Below are 17,779 nucleotides of genomic sequence, written 5' to 3'. Positions count from 1 at the left end.
TTCTCTGATGTGTTCTCTTTCATCAGCTCTAGGTTCACTTTCATTCCTCTCTCCCTTTTCTTTCACGTACTATTTTTCTCTGAGTTCCTTTCTCTAAAGTGACATGATTAAAACTCTGATTCTATTTTGGTCTTTTCCTTTTTTTTCCTCAATTCCCACAGTAAGGCACCTCATCATCCAACATCCCACCCTTCCCACTTGCCAACTGCTGCCATCAGTAAGTTCTTAAGCATTCTTGAATATTATGTCAATTTTAGAAAAATAAAATAAATCTTAATCAACATATCTGTTGCCTCTTCAGAGGCTGTTTGCCAATTCTTTTCCTTTGTGAGTATACTTTTTATTAGAGACTTAATCTGCCGTAGGTTTGGAAAAATGGCTCAGGTCTGATTAGGTTACTTCAAGTAGTTGATTGTTAAGAACTTTACTGAAATTCTGACTCAATTGGAAATTACATGTCCAGTTAAGCACCTTTTCATAAGTTAGAAACATTTTTCATTTTATGTGAAAGATTGAGCCACATGATCACCAAATCACTGAAAATGTGAAAGACACTGATAACATCTGTCTTAAGAAAGGTTGGAGAATTGGGATTAGATATATACGTGAACACTGGAGGTAGGAAGTTTGGAGTGTCAGTAAGGTAGAAAAAGTTAAGAACAAGTAAGTTTTTGTAACCCATTTCAAACACAGAGTCTTGTCTTCTACCCATGTCTATATGTTATACAGTAAGACACAAAGTTTGACCAGTTGTAGTGGATTGATCTTGGGTGGATGCCAGGTGGCCATCAAGCCTCTCTATCGCTCCCTCTCCTCAGCTGGACAGGGAGAGAAAAATATGAGAAAAGGCCCACGGGTCAACATAAGGACAGGGAGACCACTCACCAGTTACTGCCACAGGCAAACCAGACTCAACTCAGGGAAATCAAATTAATCTATTACCAATCAAATCAGAGTAGGGTAATGAGAAATAAAACCAAATCTTAAAACAACTTCCTCCCACCCCACCCTTCCTCCCAGGCTCAACTTTACTCCCAGATTCTCTACCTCATCTCTGCAGCCACACAGGGTGACAGGGAATGGGGGTTTTGGTCAGTTCAGCACATGATGTATCTGCTGCGCCTTCCTCCTCACACTCTGCTCCTGCTCCAGCATGGGGTCCCTCCCACAGGATACAGTCCTCCATGAACTTCTCTGATGTGGCTCCCTCCCATGGGCTACAGTTCTTCATAAACTGCTCCAGTGTGGGACCCTCCCGTAGGGTGTAGTCCTTCAGGAACAGACTGCTCCAGCTTGGGTCCCGCCCTGGGCCACAGGTCCTGCCAGCAACCTGCTCCAGCGTGGCCTTCCCATGGCATCACAGCCTCCTTTAGGCATCCCCTTGCTCTGGCATGGGGTCCTCCCTGGGCTGTAGGTGGGGATCTGCTCCGCCATGGACCTCCATGGGCTGAGGGGCGCAGCCTGCCTCACCATGCGCTTCACCGTGGGCTGCTGGGGAATCTGCTCTGGCACCTGAAGCCCCTCCTGCCCTGACCTGGGGGGCTGCAGGGTTGTTGCTGTCACATTATCACACTTTTCTTCTGGCTGCTGTTGTGCAGCAGGTTTTTTCCCCCTTCTTCTACACGTTATCCCAGAGATACTACTACCATCACTGACTGGCTCAGCTTTGACCTGCAGCAGGTCTGTCTTGGAGCCGGCTGGCATTGGCTCCATCAGACATAGGGGCGGCTTCTAGCAGCTTCTTACAGAAGCCAGCCCTGTAGCCCCACTCCCTGCTACCAAAACCTTGGCATGCAAACCCAGTACTAATTTGAAGTCATGTGTACAGTGTACAGAGATATGTAAGATTTTCCATAAGAAAGTTTTGGGGTTGTCCTCCACTAGGACTCTTTTGTGCTTTTCAGTCTTTAGATGTGTTCATGTCACAGTTTTCAAGCTTTTCTCCATAACCTGAGTGCTAGATATATGTTGTTTTTTTAACAAGAGCCAGGGTTTTCATGTAATTATGTATTTCAGCTAGCATACTATACAGAACCTCAAATGATGCAAAACTTTGCTGGGAGTCATAAGAAGCAGGAGAGAGATCCCTTTACTGTTCTTTTGCTTAATGACCTGCAAAAGGAAAAATCAGCAGTACGTTTATAAGTAGCAATCTAATATTACGAATTGGAGCGTATAATGGAGCTAGCAGCAAATGCATGGTAGGCCCTAAATTGCTTCTACAAAGTAAGATGAGTTAACACTGTGGTCTCACCTTACAACTCTGTTTTTTTTTATTGTTTTGCAGAATATGAACAGTAAAATAACCTGTATATTGAAATCCCAAAGCAAATAAGAAGTGTTTAAAACTTATCATACTTAATCTTGTCACTAAGAAATACTACTTCTGCCAGTGAGAGGTCATGAGGGTGATCACCACCACACCACCCCCCATTCTCCCATCCCTGTCATGTGTCAATCCCCCTCAGTAAAAATCTATATAACATACTCAGGCTCTGGTGACAACATGCAAACTCACCATTTGCAATTACCTCATGATGCTGTGCCCATAAGCCTGGCAGGGAGAAAGAACATGCTGTTTAGCACGGTTCCATTTTTACCATGCAGTAGATGCATAGAATGAACATCTAGCAGAGCAGGTAAGTAGTGCCTTAAATATTGGAAGACTTCCATTGACATCCGTGGCATAGTGAATACTTTTTCACATAGACATATCCAGAAATGCTTTGCTAAATTGGGATTTTAAAGTAATACACTGATAATAAATCATATGAGTCCTTCAGGATTTACATAATGTATCTATTACTGTTCTCTGAATGGAAATTAGTAATAATATATTTCATGTTGAAAGACAGATGGAAGAGTTGCTTTAATAGCGCTGCTTGTGAGTCAGAGACATTCTTAATTAAGCTTTTTTTGTGTGCGTGGGGTGGGGGGGTTATTGGGATAAGAAAAAATCCTCCTACATTTGCAAGAAAGACAATGGAAAGGAGGAGTGAGTTCTTTTGCTGCTGATTTTTGTCTCTTACAAATGATGGCAAGAACTGCCCACTTAGGAAATGGGCAAGATGAGGAAGGATGTTGGTAGAGGGTGACAGTATTGTCATAATAGGGCCCTTAGAAAAAGACACAAACCAGAAAGATCAGTGACATGTTGGAACACTGGTGAAAGTGTGTTACGGGTTATACATTGGGGCAAAAAGGGAAAAATAGTGGCAGTTGTTATTTATTGGTGGCAGCTGCCTTAGAGAACAGTCCTTTCTAAGGTGATGCTAACACTACTGTCTTTCACTTGCTTAATTCATTTCAACATTAGAGTAGTAAGAAATGAAAAGTGCAATGGTTGTTTACTTATAGGCGCCTACACCCTCCAGCCAAGAAAGGAACACGTTATCTGTGCCGTTCAGATAAGGACCCACTCTTTTACCTGTTGGGTGCCCTACAGGCTCCACTACAGAGCAAAGGTGTATCATGTGATTTTAGCGTGCAGAACCAACTTATAAAGTTGTAAGTGATGAAAGAAAAGGAGAAACATGATTAAAATTGCTTGCAATTATATTGGAAAGCTTGATCTTTCTGTCAGGCTGCCTGGCTGCTATCCATGAGGTGGCTCTCAGGGTTTCCTTGATGCAGACCCAGGGCCTCAGGTTGCCATGGCGGGTCTCTCTCAGAGCGCGTTTCAATGACACCCCGTTCCCCAGCTGTTCCTGCAGACTGGTCCAAAGTTTTACCAGATTTGGCTTCCTGGCTGGCTGAAGAGCTGGCATTGAGGAGTTCAGATACTACTGGCAACCAGGTGCTTGTTTCTAACATGTATAAAGATACTATGGTGCATTCTCTAACTCTAAAAATTACCATGAATACGTCAGAAGAATAAGAAATAATTTAAGAGTGGTGGCCAGGTATTGTTTCTATGGACAACCCTAAGTATCAACTTACTTCAGAAGACAAAACCTTTTAAGTCATTTTGAAATCATAACAGTTTGCTTTCTTGTTTCACTGTTGAAAGATTTCTTTCCCAACACTTATTGATTTGAGTTTTCAATAGTATTGTAAATTATTTGCCTAAACAGACAAAGCTACTGTAGTTACAGTGAGAAAACAGGTATAAGGCATCCTGAAACTATTTGGCAAACAGTGGCTGTGAAGATGATTTTCTCAGTTGTTACTTCTAATAACACGTCCTGTTGCTTGGGGACAAATCCACTTGTGTTTATCAGAACTATTACAGTCTCCTCAGTAGGTTTCTCTACATGAAGGTACAGATATTTTGTGTCTTACTACTTTAATACTGTTGAGGGGAGATAGCTTCCAAAGTCTAAATAAAATATTAATATATCACTGCCATTCTGCCTGCCCTTGAAACTCTCTTTGGCTTTCCTGAGCATTTTCTGAGCAAAGTATTGAGAATGCAGTGCTGCTTAATTTATATCAAAATCAGTCAGACTAATGGAAAGGATTATTCCTGCTTGGGATAAAGGAGCTGCTTTGCAGTCTTCTCTGGTTTTCTCATCTATTACAAGTGTTGTGTGAGGCTCTTTTGAATCACAAGCAGTTCTGCAGTGGATTCCCTCCGCCTTGTGGTGTACACAAGCAAGTAGTTAGTACTTTATTAAGATAATAATATTGATAAAATAAATAGTGAAAAGAATCACTTTTCTAAAGTAAACTTACTGTAGTTTGTGTACACTTCTCATGTCTGAAATGGTGACACCTCAGAATGGCCTTTTTTCCAATTGTAGGTAAGGAGATTTCACTGCCACTGCGATGCACTCTGAAACCTGAATATGTGTATTCTATGTCACAGGCTTGAGCTTCGGGAGGAGTATAACCATTATACAAATATGTTTTGAAAGCCATATTCTCTGGCCTGTGTAGGTTATACACCATAGGTCCTTAACGTGATTACATGGAATCATAAGGTTTAATATGGAGAATGTAGTGCAAGCGAGCTTTTTTACATGCATTTCTAAGCTTGGGTGGAAACAAGTTGTTGCTATCAGGAGGGGTGTCTGGAAACGGCATCAACAAGACGACTGTGAGATTTAGTGGCTTAAAGGCAGGAAGTGGTTTTCATTCCCCATTTTACCTTCAGGTATCACAGCTTTTCTGCAGCTAGCACGTGACTGGGATGTCCATGGGGACCTGTTCAGTTCAAAGCAGCTTCTGTCCATCTTTGGCCTGAGAAGCATGTAAAATTTTTGCAATCGTCTTTTCTCATATCTTTCCATGTCTCTGGCTATCCCCAGCCCCTGGTCTTTTGCATGGTATACAACGGAGTAATGCTTGCCTTGCTACAGATACTTCAGTAGTTTCTGTGCTGGCAAACATTTGCTTTTTCAGGTTGCTATTCATCCATCCAGCATTAACTTATTGCAAAAGGCTTTAGGCAGGCTATTAGCAAAACAGCCTGCCTGCCAGAGTAGTGAAACAAGATACATGTGAAAGTTGTGGAATTTCCCTCGCTGGAGATTTTCAAGAACCGTCAGAAAAGTGGAAGCTGAGGATGCCTGAAGTACATGAGAACCTTCCCCACTGCAGGAGGCTGGGCTCGGCCATCTCTTAGGTGCCTGCCACTTATGCTTCTGTTATTCTGTGGCAAAGGAACAAAGCTGGGCTTGAAAAAATATTTAAGAAATAACTCTACTGAAAGATGAGAAACCGCAGTCATACGAGGTTGTGTTTCATCAAGCTCTATATAATGGTTTTCACAACTGTTAGATCAGAGAAGTTCAGCAGTCTTTCTATCACAAACACGTGCTTAAAATACTGTCATTCAGGATCTGTCTGGTTTAATAGTTACCTCTGGGAAAATAGCTTTGTCCTGAAATTTTCACAATGCTTACTTTCCTTCTTAGCATCACAACACCATTTCCTTTCCAGGAACTGACAGCTCAGATGTTGACCTTGCAGAGAGGTCAGTTGACCCTGCAGATACTTCCATAGCCTGGGGCTCTGTTAAAATATACATGCATGTGTACACCACTTTGAATGTTCACCTTCAACAGCAGCCCTGACTGGGACGTTTTGTCACATTTTCCTTCGAAAGATGGCCAAAGGACAGTCAATATAAGCATGTGTCATCAGAGAACTGACCACCAGCACTACCACCACAAGTGGCTGGGCATGCTCCAAGGAGCACACTGCAGTCACATTGCAGGACAAGTCTCCATCTAGTCCCAAGGATGGCTTTTGGTCTGATTGGAGTTATAATACTCTTATAATAATAATGTAATGTATTATATTATATATGTAGTTTCTTAATTCCAAAGATAAGCTACTATTTTATCTTTAGTAAGTAGTTGATTTAATAAGACATACTGCACCTTGTTAGCCTTTCAGGACTTAACACAATCAATACTAACACCAAGCTACTAATACTGTTTATTACTAACACTGTTATCAACATGAATCGAATGTCAGTGACACAAACTATCTTAATTTTCTTCCTGTAAGTTTATTGTGTCAAGTTATGGCACAAAAACCGTTCTACAATTCACAAATTTGTTATTTTACGTTACTAATTAGGACATGAGTAGACCCATTACATTCTGTGGAGTAAGATTTTTCTCCTGAATAATAGTTTCAGTATTTACCATATGTAGAATGCATTTCCACCTCTCTGATTTCAATTGCAGATTTATTGACATAAGGGCATTGTGTTTAGAGTGAGGCTGTTTGTTCCTTCTGAAAGATAACACTGGAAGACCAAAATAACCGTAGTTAGCATAGGTGGGGGGTTTTTGGTTGGTTTTGTTTTCTTATTTTTGTCCTGTTGTCTGTGACATCTCCTTTTGAACTGAACAAACTCTAAATTCTGTCTTGTGGAAAAAATCCTGGAAGTTGAAATTTTATTTTAAAGACCTTAAAAGGTAAAACTGAATTTTCAGAAAACCTGTCATATAGCAATAACTTCCCTGTGGTATTTTTAGCAATATAACTTCTTTTGTCAAAGAAAATATAATATGAAAATCGTAGTTACAAATTCTTTATTTCAGGAATACCATATTTCTTAAAATCATTAATGTTAAATACCACCCAATGAAGACATTGAGAGGGAGTAGGAAAAATCTGCCTGATTTGCTTACTTTGTGGATCTGACAGTTCTTTATCTATAGGAATTGCTAGATTCACCCTCCAAGATGAGGTCAGTACCCCATCATCTGTGTGAGTCCCCAGGGGTCTAAAATATAGATGTAGCACCCTATGTTTGTATCCGTCCCCTACTTGTCCAATCAACAGTTTCTATAGAACAGAAGTATGTTCATTAAATACTAGATTTATTAAAACATGCTGTATAATCATCTGAGGACAACCACATGTAATTCCATGGTGTTAATATCTTAGGCTTGTGTAAGTTGTCACTAATTCAGCAGGCACTGTATAGATGGAGAGTAGAAACTTGTGAGGGCTTATCTTGAAGGCTTTCTTAAGGCAAATCTCAAAGTCATTTGAAGGAGAGTTTTGCTTGAGCACGTATGGGAACAAGTTCTCCCTTGCCCCAGCCTCTGCTACAGCAAAGCAGATGGACCACACAGCTGGGGCAGCAGTGGTACTTCACCTGGTTGCTTCAGGTACCATGCTTCATGCTTCTGGTTTTGAACACTTGGTCAAAATTATTGCTAACCAGCACAGTTGGGACATTTTTGATAATTAAATCAGACTTCGTGTACTGAAATTACAAGCAGACCTTCAGTATCTCTGGGCTTGATATTCCTCTTTATTTAGCAAATTCAATGTGAAAATACTTCCATTTGAAAGGATGTGGGGTGTTACTGTTGTCACTTCAGGTTTGAGTGAGCTAATGAATGTGTTCATGGTAATAATTAAGGGTGTAGAGAAGGTTTGAACCATTAATCATTTGGATTGCTTTATAGGCTTGGTTGGTTGTTTTGTTTGTTTTTTAAAAAAAGGAAAGGAAAAACAAACCCTGAAACAAAAATGTGTGCCTGTCACAACCCCCAATCAGTTTTATCTGTTTGTATGTCAAGGGAAGTCTTTAAATATATACAGGCAGAATCTCTCTTTTAGACAAGAATTTAAACATTTAAAGATAAACATGTTTGAAGGTAAAGAAGTTGAGCCTCAGCCCATGCTACAAAGCCACCCACCATATTTAGGCTTGATTTACTTTAAAATGCAATTTATTCTTCAATGCATTCAGTAAATAGCTCATGTTAACAGACATGACTTGTCAGACACCTATCTCTTCTAAAACCCATCCTGTGTGCATTTTTTCATTTCTTTAGTAATACTCATCATCGGTTTTTTCTTTAACAATATAGTATTAGCTAAGGATCTGATTCTTCTATTAAACAAAGAATTGCCTGTCAGCTTTCCTAAAGAAAGCAGATTTGAGATACAGTAAGCAGGACCTGTATGTTATTCCTTGTTAAAGAAACAGTCTGGATATATTATACTTTTAGAAAAGACATAGAAAAATTGCAAGCTTTTTCCATTACTATAGTAAACTATCCAATTGATTCCTGTGTTCATCAGTAGCAGCTTTATGAAATTATGTGGCATATACTTTGCTATTTTTTTTATCTCTAATGTACAAAATTAGTTGCATGTGTTACTACTAAGCAAGGAGCTTTTTTATTTTTAGGTTGTTTGTTTTTTTCCTTAAAGCATTAAAGGCAAAATCCTGTTAACAGTTTCTACCTAGAGAAATCTTGATAACAATATATGCGCTTCTAGTGCAGAGGCTCAAAATAGTTTGGGAATAATCCTTTGAGACCTAATTTTGATGCATAATGATCTGGTTACACTCCATCTTGAATCTGAGGAGTCCTGGACATTGTTCCTGCCTTTCCCACTTTCCAACATAACTTTAGCCAAATTACCTCTCCTGCCTCAACAACCTTCTTCCATTTAGACATTGTGTCATGGCAAAACAAAAGCTTTATTTCAGTACATACACACTGGTTTAAATGGTCACGTTTAAATACAACACAAAGCTCTGAATTTTAATCTTCAGCAATAAAACATCAGTACAATTGTTCATCTGCATTTGTTGTTCAGTTAGGCTCAGTTGTAATTATTAAGGGTTGTTGTGAAGCCAGCTGGTTTTTCTGGGTGGTGGTTGTAGTTACAGGTGACAGCAATGTGAAGACACCCAAGAGATCCCTGGGGTGAAAAGCCCTTTGTGCCAGAAGTGCTGTGGAGGTGTCAGTGTTCTGTTGGACGCGGTTACCTGGCAGCTACGCTGGTTGCTGCGAGTGTTACTGTTGTACATGGCCTACGGTTTGTCTTTGATGGGGCAATAACCATTTAACTAAAGCATCTGATTTTGTTGTTGTTCTTCTTCCCCAAACACTGTCACTGTTAGATGCCGGTCTCCTCCAGATTAAGAGAAATGCCCAACGTGTTCCCTTTTAGAAGTCGGGATTCTGAACAACAACAAATGCTGAAATACCTCTGTGCATGTAATCTCTCACTCTTTTATGCCATATTTTTTCCAATTTTTTGGTTTATTGTCAGAATTCTGTAAGTACTCAAAACATAAAGGATGAGAAATGGAAATGGCACATTTTGCTGTGAAGGATAATTCTGTCTGTTGTGGTTAGTGCTCCACACTGAACCCTTCTCATCTGTGTTGGAACTGTTTTAGTACAAAACAAGACCTGTCATAGTTGAGCCTTTGTTATTTGGTGTACAGGGTCTTTTTCCTCCAACTTTGGCCCCTTTGAGGGTTGCTGAGCGTTATGTGTCGCTTTCTTATGTCATGACTTATATTTCACGCATAACAGATACCACACAATTAACAGTGTTAAATGTAGTTCCAGACAGTTCATTTAAACATCCATTTTGCAAATATTTATAAATTCTGTGCAGTTTTGTATGCTAGATACTTCTGACTTTTATAACACTTCTTCAAGAGCTTGGAGTCAAGCCTGCAAGTCTTTTCAGTCTTTGAAATTGTAGACAATATGTTTATACGTACGTATGAGTCTATAAAAGCAATTACATGCTATTGTTTTCCAAATAATTCAGAGTTACTCTTGGCTGCAATGGAAAGTAGTGACATTACTGGGTATAGTTTTGAGACAAAATCAGTTCTAAATTTGCCCATTCTCAAGTACTATCATATAAAGCCTCGACTCTGTGTGCCGCATTGACAGTATTCTCCACGAACACTTGGAAATTATCATGAACCTTTCTTACTGCTTTTGAAAATGAAAGTTAAAGAAATGCATTTTAAAAGGATAAACATAATAGTATAATGGGCCGAAGGACTCAAAATCAAACAGGGAACAGAATGTACATTACGGAAAGGAACAGCTTTTACTGAGGGAACAATAACCCTCTGTGACTATTTAGTAGAAATCCTGAGAGAAGAAATTATTTATATTGGAAATTGCTTATAGACTGACTGCATAAAATCCACTTAATTTTAGTTTTAACTCCTCTGCTAAGAATAGAAATGTCACGCACAATATGCAGTATCCTAATGATATTTTCTAGAATCTATTACGTACCACTGTAATACTTTTTCTTGTTAGAATATATTTTAAAGGCCAATTTTTTTTATGTTTATATTTTCTAAAGTAGTCTTGAAAATGCTAGTTGGCTGTATCACACAAATGTCAGGGAATTTCCCAAATACTCCCTGTGTTCTGATAACATTTACTAATCTTTCTTTTCTTTCCTGCTTGCAAACAATCAGAAAAGTTTGGGGAGAGCAGTGTATCTCCCTTTCTAAGTAGATGTCTTCAGACAGTTAAATGGATGTCTCTAATATGGCTGTTCAGTATGAGATAAATGGATTTTAATTTAAATATATGACTATTGTTAGTGCTACTAAGAATGAATGGTTTACAACCCTGGGTATGAGCCAGCACAGATGTGATCATTGGCTTCTGAGTCACCTGGGAAAGTTACTGCCTGGTTTTGTGCCTGTGGTCCACAGCAGTGGTGTGAATCGTGCAATACGTGGCAGTGTTTTGCTCGAGGAATGTGGAAAAGCATTGTTTATGTGTTTTTGTTGGGTAACAGTAAACAAGCTAGCTGAACTTTATGTAAACTGAGTGTAAAGCTCATGGGTGAATTAATTCTCTTGTGACTTGGTCTGCTTTGATGAAAGGCTGATGTCCAGTCACACAGTGTCCAGCCATGCACTGTAATGCCAGATGCTACCTCATCCCCCTCAAACAAGTTCTGCTGCTGACTGACGAGGTGGGGACTCTACATGGGCTGTGCTGGGAGGTGAGGTGGAGGCAGAGTCACCACTGGGGCGTCATTGCTCTTGAACGTGCCATTCAACGCTAAAGCAGGTTGCGGTGCACAGATGTGGCCATGTGCTAGTCTTAAGTGATAAATGTGGAACAGCAGACTGACAGGAGAGACAGTTTTGGGAGAACTCCTAATGGATCTCCAACGTCATCCAAGACAGGCCAAGAAAACTACGTTTCCCTGAGCTGGTTGAGCATTGAGGCCTGGCATTTAATCTGATAGTTTCAGGTGTATTGCTTGTATCTGTTCTCAAGTCAGTGCATTTCTGAAAATGACACTGTTTGGTTGTTTTATTGTAACTGTAAGTATTGTAAGTGAAAAATGGAATTTTATAAAAGCATTAACTATAGAACTGGAACTAATACAGTAAAAATTGTTTTAAGATTTTATTGATAAAAGAAAAAATAAGTAGTGTCATGATAATGTGTTTACCTAGCTAAAACACAAAGAGGATTTTTATCTGCTCTGTAAAATTACAGATGTTTTATCTGTGAAGAATTACACTTAAGATGAAAAAAATGAGAAAGGCAGTATTATAGAGTGATTATCATACCAAGTGTGAACTGTGCACTGTCAGAACATCCCAATCGTTTCATATAAGCAGATAACTTTTGGGGAACCCTTTTCAGGAGAGTGCGATTTTTAACTTTCTTACATCCAGGCTGCAGACTTCAACAAATTCTACAATCTGGATGATAACAAAATAACAGTTCTATGTTAATATAGACTTACTTCCTATAATATTAACTTAAAAGATTTTTCAGCGGCTTTATAAAGTCAGTGAATCATTCAGAATCTGGGAATAGGAGTCTTTGAATTTCCAACTACTTGTTATGTATTCTCTGCGGAAGGCAGTCTTTCAAGGAGCTGTGGTATTTATTAGACAGCAGAGTTTTGCTTAGCACATAAAAATAAACATAATTGATAACTATTTGGTGGTACTTAATCTCTTTCTTGAAGGAAGACCTAGAACCATTCCTTTTTGATTGTTCTTTGGCATAAATAAAAGGGGTAGCTTTGCATCTAAGTCAATGTTTATTTAGTGAAAGCTTACTTAGAGTGGAAAAGAGTTGCCATTCTGGTCATCCCACAGATGTGTCTTAGGGTAAAAACCCACTCTGGGTGTGAAGGTTTTGTATGATGTTAACGTGTAAGGAGCTTAGGATTTTTAATGCAAAAATGAATTTGCTAGTGTCATGGGTTTTAGCCCTTGCTGTACCGTGAAAGAAACTGATCTCAATTCATGGGTCTGTGCTCTGTATTTTCCCAGGATACCCCTCTATTAGCTCTATTTAAGACCGTTTTCTAGGAATTCCTAAATCAATAACTTTTAATTTTACAACCATCAAAACCAGAATTTTTTTTTCATGTTTGTAAAAGAATTTGAAACCATTACAGATCTGAGTTATTCTCAGACTTCTAATCTTCTTTGTGTTATTGTTAAGTACTGTACTGTTGCATAGATAACTCATTCGTGTACATAAAAGCTTGCAGCAAACCAAGGTTGGCGTCTTTGGGCCATCATAATGATTCAGGGTAGCTGAAATTTAGAGAACAACAAGTGTTAAATACATTTCAAAGTGTTATATGCACTGAAGTAGTGAGTGCATAGATTCAGTTGGCAATAGATTACTGAATGTAATCCCCTCCAAATCTGATACTGTGTTTTGCAGAGACACAAGTGGCTCAAAGAATGCTTGAAAAATATGTCTTTCATTAACAACTGTGTACTAAATATCCTTCATTGCCAATTAATCCTCAACTTTTGTTTAATGCATACAGAATACTATGGAGGCATTAGTGACGCTTTTCAAAATAAAGCTTTGGGGAAAAAAGACCCGATGCACTCTGGAGTATTTTTTCCCAAACTTTTTATTCTGAGATGTATCAGCTTCAGTTTTTACTTCCTCTACCATTAAATCTCTTATGCAATTGAACAGGAATTGGTTAAAGGGAACAACTTCCTTCCCTTGAACGTTTTGCTGAAAGTATGTTAGTATCAAAGTGGATTATTGGAGGCTGAAGCTCAGATCCTAATCAGGAATTCTACAAAGTAATCAGTTCTGGATGGAATTTTTGTTCTACTTTGGAATATGTATTTGGACTCGGGTTTCTTGTACTTGTGTCAGCACTTTCTGAGTGTATGGGGACCAGGGGTTGCTGGGATTTTTTGTTGGATTTTTTTTCCTCCTCTGAAGATCAAATGAGATAAGTCTGAGCTGTTAACTGTGTAATTACTGTTAGAGAGGTTGTCAGTGTGCTTGACAGTGATAAAGCATGGAAGACTTATTCCCAGATTAGCATGAATTTACAGGTAAAGATTTAGAACAAGTAGAAGTTCCTCTTTTTGGTAATGAAAATGCTTGCCCTTTAGTAATTGGTGCTAAAAAAGAAAAAAAAAAAAAAGACCCATAATTTAGGGAGGTTATCTTGCACTGCTAGGTAGAAAGGATTATTTTTAGTTTTGGAGAATATCTACTTATGTATTGCATTTGAGTTTTCCCATATTTGTGTTGGATATAGCCAGTGCTTATTTTTTTTCCTCTGTTTCAGCACCCAAAGACAATGAAGAACGTGTGTTCCGGGAACGCATGCGCCCCAGAAAGCGGCAGGGTGCTGTGCGACGCAGAGTACATCAGGTTAATGGACACAAGTTTATGGCCACCTATCTTAGACAGCCAACATACTGTTCGCACTGCAGAGATTTTATATGGTATGAAGCAACCCTGACTTTGCTTTCTTTGCAACTTTGAATTTAGGGCTTACCCTTCTGTTTTGCTGAGGTGTAAATGACATAGAGTAGCGTTCTTTTCATTTTAATATTAAACTGTCATCAGTTTTGCAGATGATGATAGAAGAGACTTAAATTTCCATCACAAACCTTAGAATTTGTTGTATTTTAGTTTTTTCTCCTCTGATCCACAAAGTTCAATCTTTTCCTGCCTAGTACATGCTATAAATTCTAGGTAGATGGCCAGTCTAGTGTTCTGTAGGTGCATAAGTATAGATTCAGATGGAATATTAGACCTTTACATTTTGCCAAGCTGATTGAATTCTTCCTTAGGTACTTAAGTATCACCATCCTCCTCCTAGGAAATGCCAAGCTCCTATACATCCTACTGAAGTTAATGGAATATGGGAATATTAGACTTCTAATGATCCAGGGGTTAGGGTGCTTAGTGTATGGGGTCTTTATTATTATAATGTATGTCAAGAACTCCCTTTTAGAAATTATTTACATTGATTTTGAGTACTCACAGTTTTCAAATAGGGAAAAGTGGCGGAGACATTCAGTTTTCTGTTATTTTTCAGCAACTCTGTTGATGTTTTCCAAGGTTGCCTAGAGATACTGATTTACATATAAGATCTGATGTGATCCATAATTGATATTTAAGAGTGTAATGAATCAGTCTTTCTTAATGTGAAACAATGTGAATTGTGCATGAAATCAACTGCATTCCTCTGAGAAGCGTCTGCAGGTTAGGCTTTACATTAGCTAAGATGATTTTAGGCAACAATATTGGCATATGCAATCTTCTGTCTATTTACAGGCCTGCTTGATGACTGTTTTACCAGGTTGTGGCTTCCCTGTCTGTGTACCCTTTGGCTTTATAGTAAATGTGTCTTCTAACTCCCTTCATGGCCTATTGTCCTACCTGTTACCTCCCAGCTGCTGAAATTTGGTTCCTAATTGGAACTGATCTCAGTGTAGGCATGCAGTTATCATATTGTTGGTTATAGGAAGCTATTCTTTTAAACTTGTGCATGTCCAGTAAAGAGAGGAAAAGATGTTTATCATTCTTAATAATCTATATTCTTTATTTTCTAAAACACTGTTTTATTTTCAGGGGTGTAATAGGAAAACAGGGATACCAATGTCAAGGTAAGAGAAAATCTACCGGGTAGCAGTTTGAATATATGTATTATGTTGTAATGTATAAATAATAAGGTATTTTCATTAGGCATTGTATATGTACAGTGCCGAGAATTTAGCCCAAGATGATCAGATAAAGTTTATCTCCCCAAAGATACAATCTTTACAGCAAGTCACGGTAAGATTTTTTGAAACTTTTGGTCTTAGGCATCATATATGAAGTAGGGGCACAGTTCACATCACTGAACAGCAGATCCTGGGTATCTCTTTATGTGCATCCAGCTAGGGGGACATATCTGTGGATGTTGGCTTCTTCATTTTTCACTTCTTGCATTTCAAAATTGTGAATCCTTTATTCTGCTTAAGATCCTTTGTTTAAAAATGCCAGGTAGTTGCAAAGACTGTAATTAAATAGATGAGATAATTATAGAGGTCGTAATTAGAGAAAGTTATAGCAAAGACTGCACAAGTACTTCAATTTCAACTCCATTTTTCAACTCAGTTTCTTAGACTCTTTAATTTTTTATGTAGTTAGCTCTTGGGATGATGTTTTTCTATTTAATTCTCATCTGTAAGATATGAAATAGAAGTAATGAACTCAGTGATGACTTTTCAGTTACAAAAGACTTGACTAAATATAATTTCAAACAAATAAATGCAAATAATGGTTTTACATGTTATAGTAAGAATAGAGTATTAACATACAGCAGAGGTTCCTTGCGTTATGATTATTTTTTTTCTTACAATGACCAAAGCTAGAAGAAAATGAAATTCATTGTTTCTCTTGAACTCAAAAAACTCTTGAGGGTTTTTTCTTCACTTAATGACCTTGAATCCCACAGTACGATAGACCTTATAATTGTTAACCTTATCTTTCATATCTGCAAATGTTATTTATTGATTAAGTAATCAGTATGAATATTGACAAAATAGTTTTGCCTCCTGAAACCTTTTGCTGTTATCAACTTACAATAATGTGTTTTAGAAATAATATTCAACTTTGTTTTTTCTGTTTGATGGCTTTTACAATGAGTTATCCTTATGTCTCGTTTTGATGGGAAGCTCTTCAGACAGGAGTTGTTGCCATTGTGTCTCATGTGATGTGGAGATCATGGACTTGATCAGATAAATCAAATATGTAAAAATTGAGAAAAATAGTGGTTAATATTTCAGAAGGTAATTTATAGTTTTACATACTGAGATTTTAACAGATATGCCTAAGTTCTCTTAAAATTATTTCATCTCTTGAAAGTCTATTATCTTCTGGTTTTATAAGCCAGATTTACTTCATATGACTCAGCAAATCAGTCACTTGCAGCCTTTCAAGTCCCAGCATTTCTAGTCTTCCAAGATCACTCTTATGCCTTCAAATAAATCTTTATGAGAACTTATTCTTTTATCTATTTTTTGTTTATAGTTTGCACTTGTGTAGTCCACAAGAGATGCCATGAACTTATAATAACGAAGTGTGCTGGCTTAAAAAAACAGGAAACTCACGATGAGGTAAATGTTTATAAAATAAATGTTCTAGATAAAAGTCTTTCATCTGTTCAAAGTAGTGTCATCTCCTGTGTTTAATCAATAAATGTTAGATGGTTTTGTGCCCTTCTGGTCATCTTGTGGTGTAGCATTTACTTTGGAATAACAGATTACCCTAACAGTTTAATTTACATGGGAATTATTATACAGCAATTTATTTCTGACCAGTAAACTTTTTGTAACATCTGAATGTTTAAAGTCTTAGTGATCTCTTTGCACTCATTTTTATTTTAAATATTCTCCATTTCTGAGTTTTGTCATTTTAAGTCAAAAGAAGCAGGCTGTGACCCTTTGTCCCTTAAATGCATTTTGTGTGGCTGAGTCGTTAGCAGCTGATAGGATAGGCAGTATGCCTGCATATCTTGCATCAACATAAAAGACTGCCCAGAATTTGCTTGCAAAGTCTCACCTCAACAAATACTGCATCCAAACTGTCAAAATGCACAACAAAAGCCGTCTGTGTGTTGAAGGTGGCACATGGATATTGTTGTATAAGGTGGTAGTGATAACACAAAGTACTGCAAAGTTAATAGCTTGTCCAGCATAATTACTCCCTACCTGCAGCAAGCTTTTGTATATTAATGGAATTAACACAATATCTGCTTTATGTTATCATGCATTTAAATAAATGAGACGTTACCTGAAAATGAAATTAGCTGCCTTCAGAACCATACAGTCAGGGAGTTAAATACATCTGCCAACAGCACATTCAGCTCTGGATCAGAAGAGAAAACAAAGCAGTCCATTCACTTGGGTTAAAAGTGTCTCTCAGCTAAGGTGGCCCTTTCAGGCTTGGTTAGGGAGCGATGTGACTGTAGTGTTCAGCTCCCTTAGACTCCTCAGCTTTGGGTACCCTTTTATGGCTGGCTCTATAGGGGACAGTTGGGAAGGGCAGTTGAGTTTTTGGTTTTTTTAAATAGTTGTAGCCCATAACTGTAATCAGTGAACGCCTTACCTTTTACAGAAGGTTTTTCTGTGTGTTTTAATAGAAAAGCTAATGAATACTCACTGTCTTGTTCTGTTTTGTGCAACAGCAAGGGCCCACTGTCTTTCACCGTAGGATTAGGTGAAGTAGTCTGTGGGTGATCCCAGTTTCTTGGCCACAAAGAAAAAGTACATTTCTTAATTTTA

At 38.1% G+C, this 17,779-nt stretch overlaps 1 protein-coding gene across 3 annotated transcripts in view; it reads left to right on the top strand.

Moving 5' to 3' along the window:
* Window positions 1-17,779, top strand: part of PRKCE (protein kinase C epsilon) — a 293,940-nt gene that overhangs the window by 168,027 nt on the left and 108,134 nt on the right. For all 3 annotated transcript variants that reach the window (XM_040612167.1, XM_040612169.1, XM_040612168.1), the window contains 3 exons: window positions 13,789-13,948; window positions 15,084-15,118; window positions 16,527-16,612. In XM_040612167.1, the coding sequence (XP_040468101.1) occupies window positions 13,789-13,948; window positions 15,084-15,118; window positions 16,527-16,612 (281 nt within the window). The remainder of the gene's footprint in view (window positions 1-13,788; window positions 13,949-15,083; window positions 15,119-16,526; window positions 16,613-17,779) is intronic.

This window comes from Falco naumanni, chromosome 12 (assembly GCF_017639655.2).
Source record: "Falco naumanni isolate bFalNau1 chromosome 12, bFalNau1.pat, whole genome shotgun sequence".
NCBI classification, from domain to species: domain Eukaryota; kingdom Metazoa; phylum Chordata; class Aves; order Falconiformes; family Falconidae; genus Falco; species Falco naumanni.
Note: the sequence above shows the minus strand (reverse complement) of the source record. Positions and strands in the feature narration are given on the sequence as shown.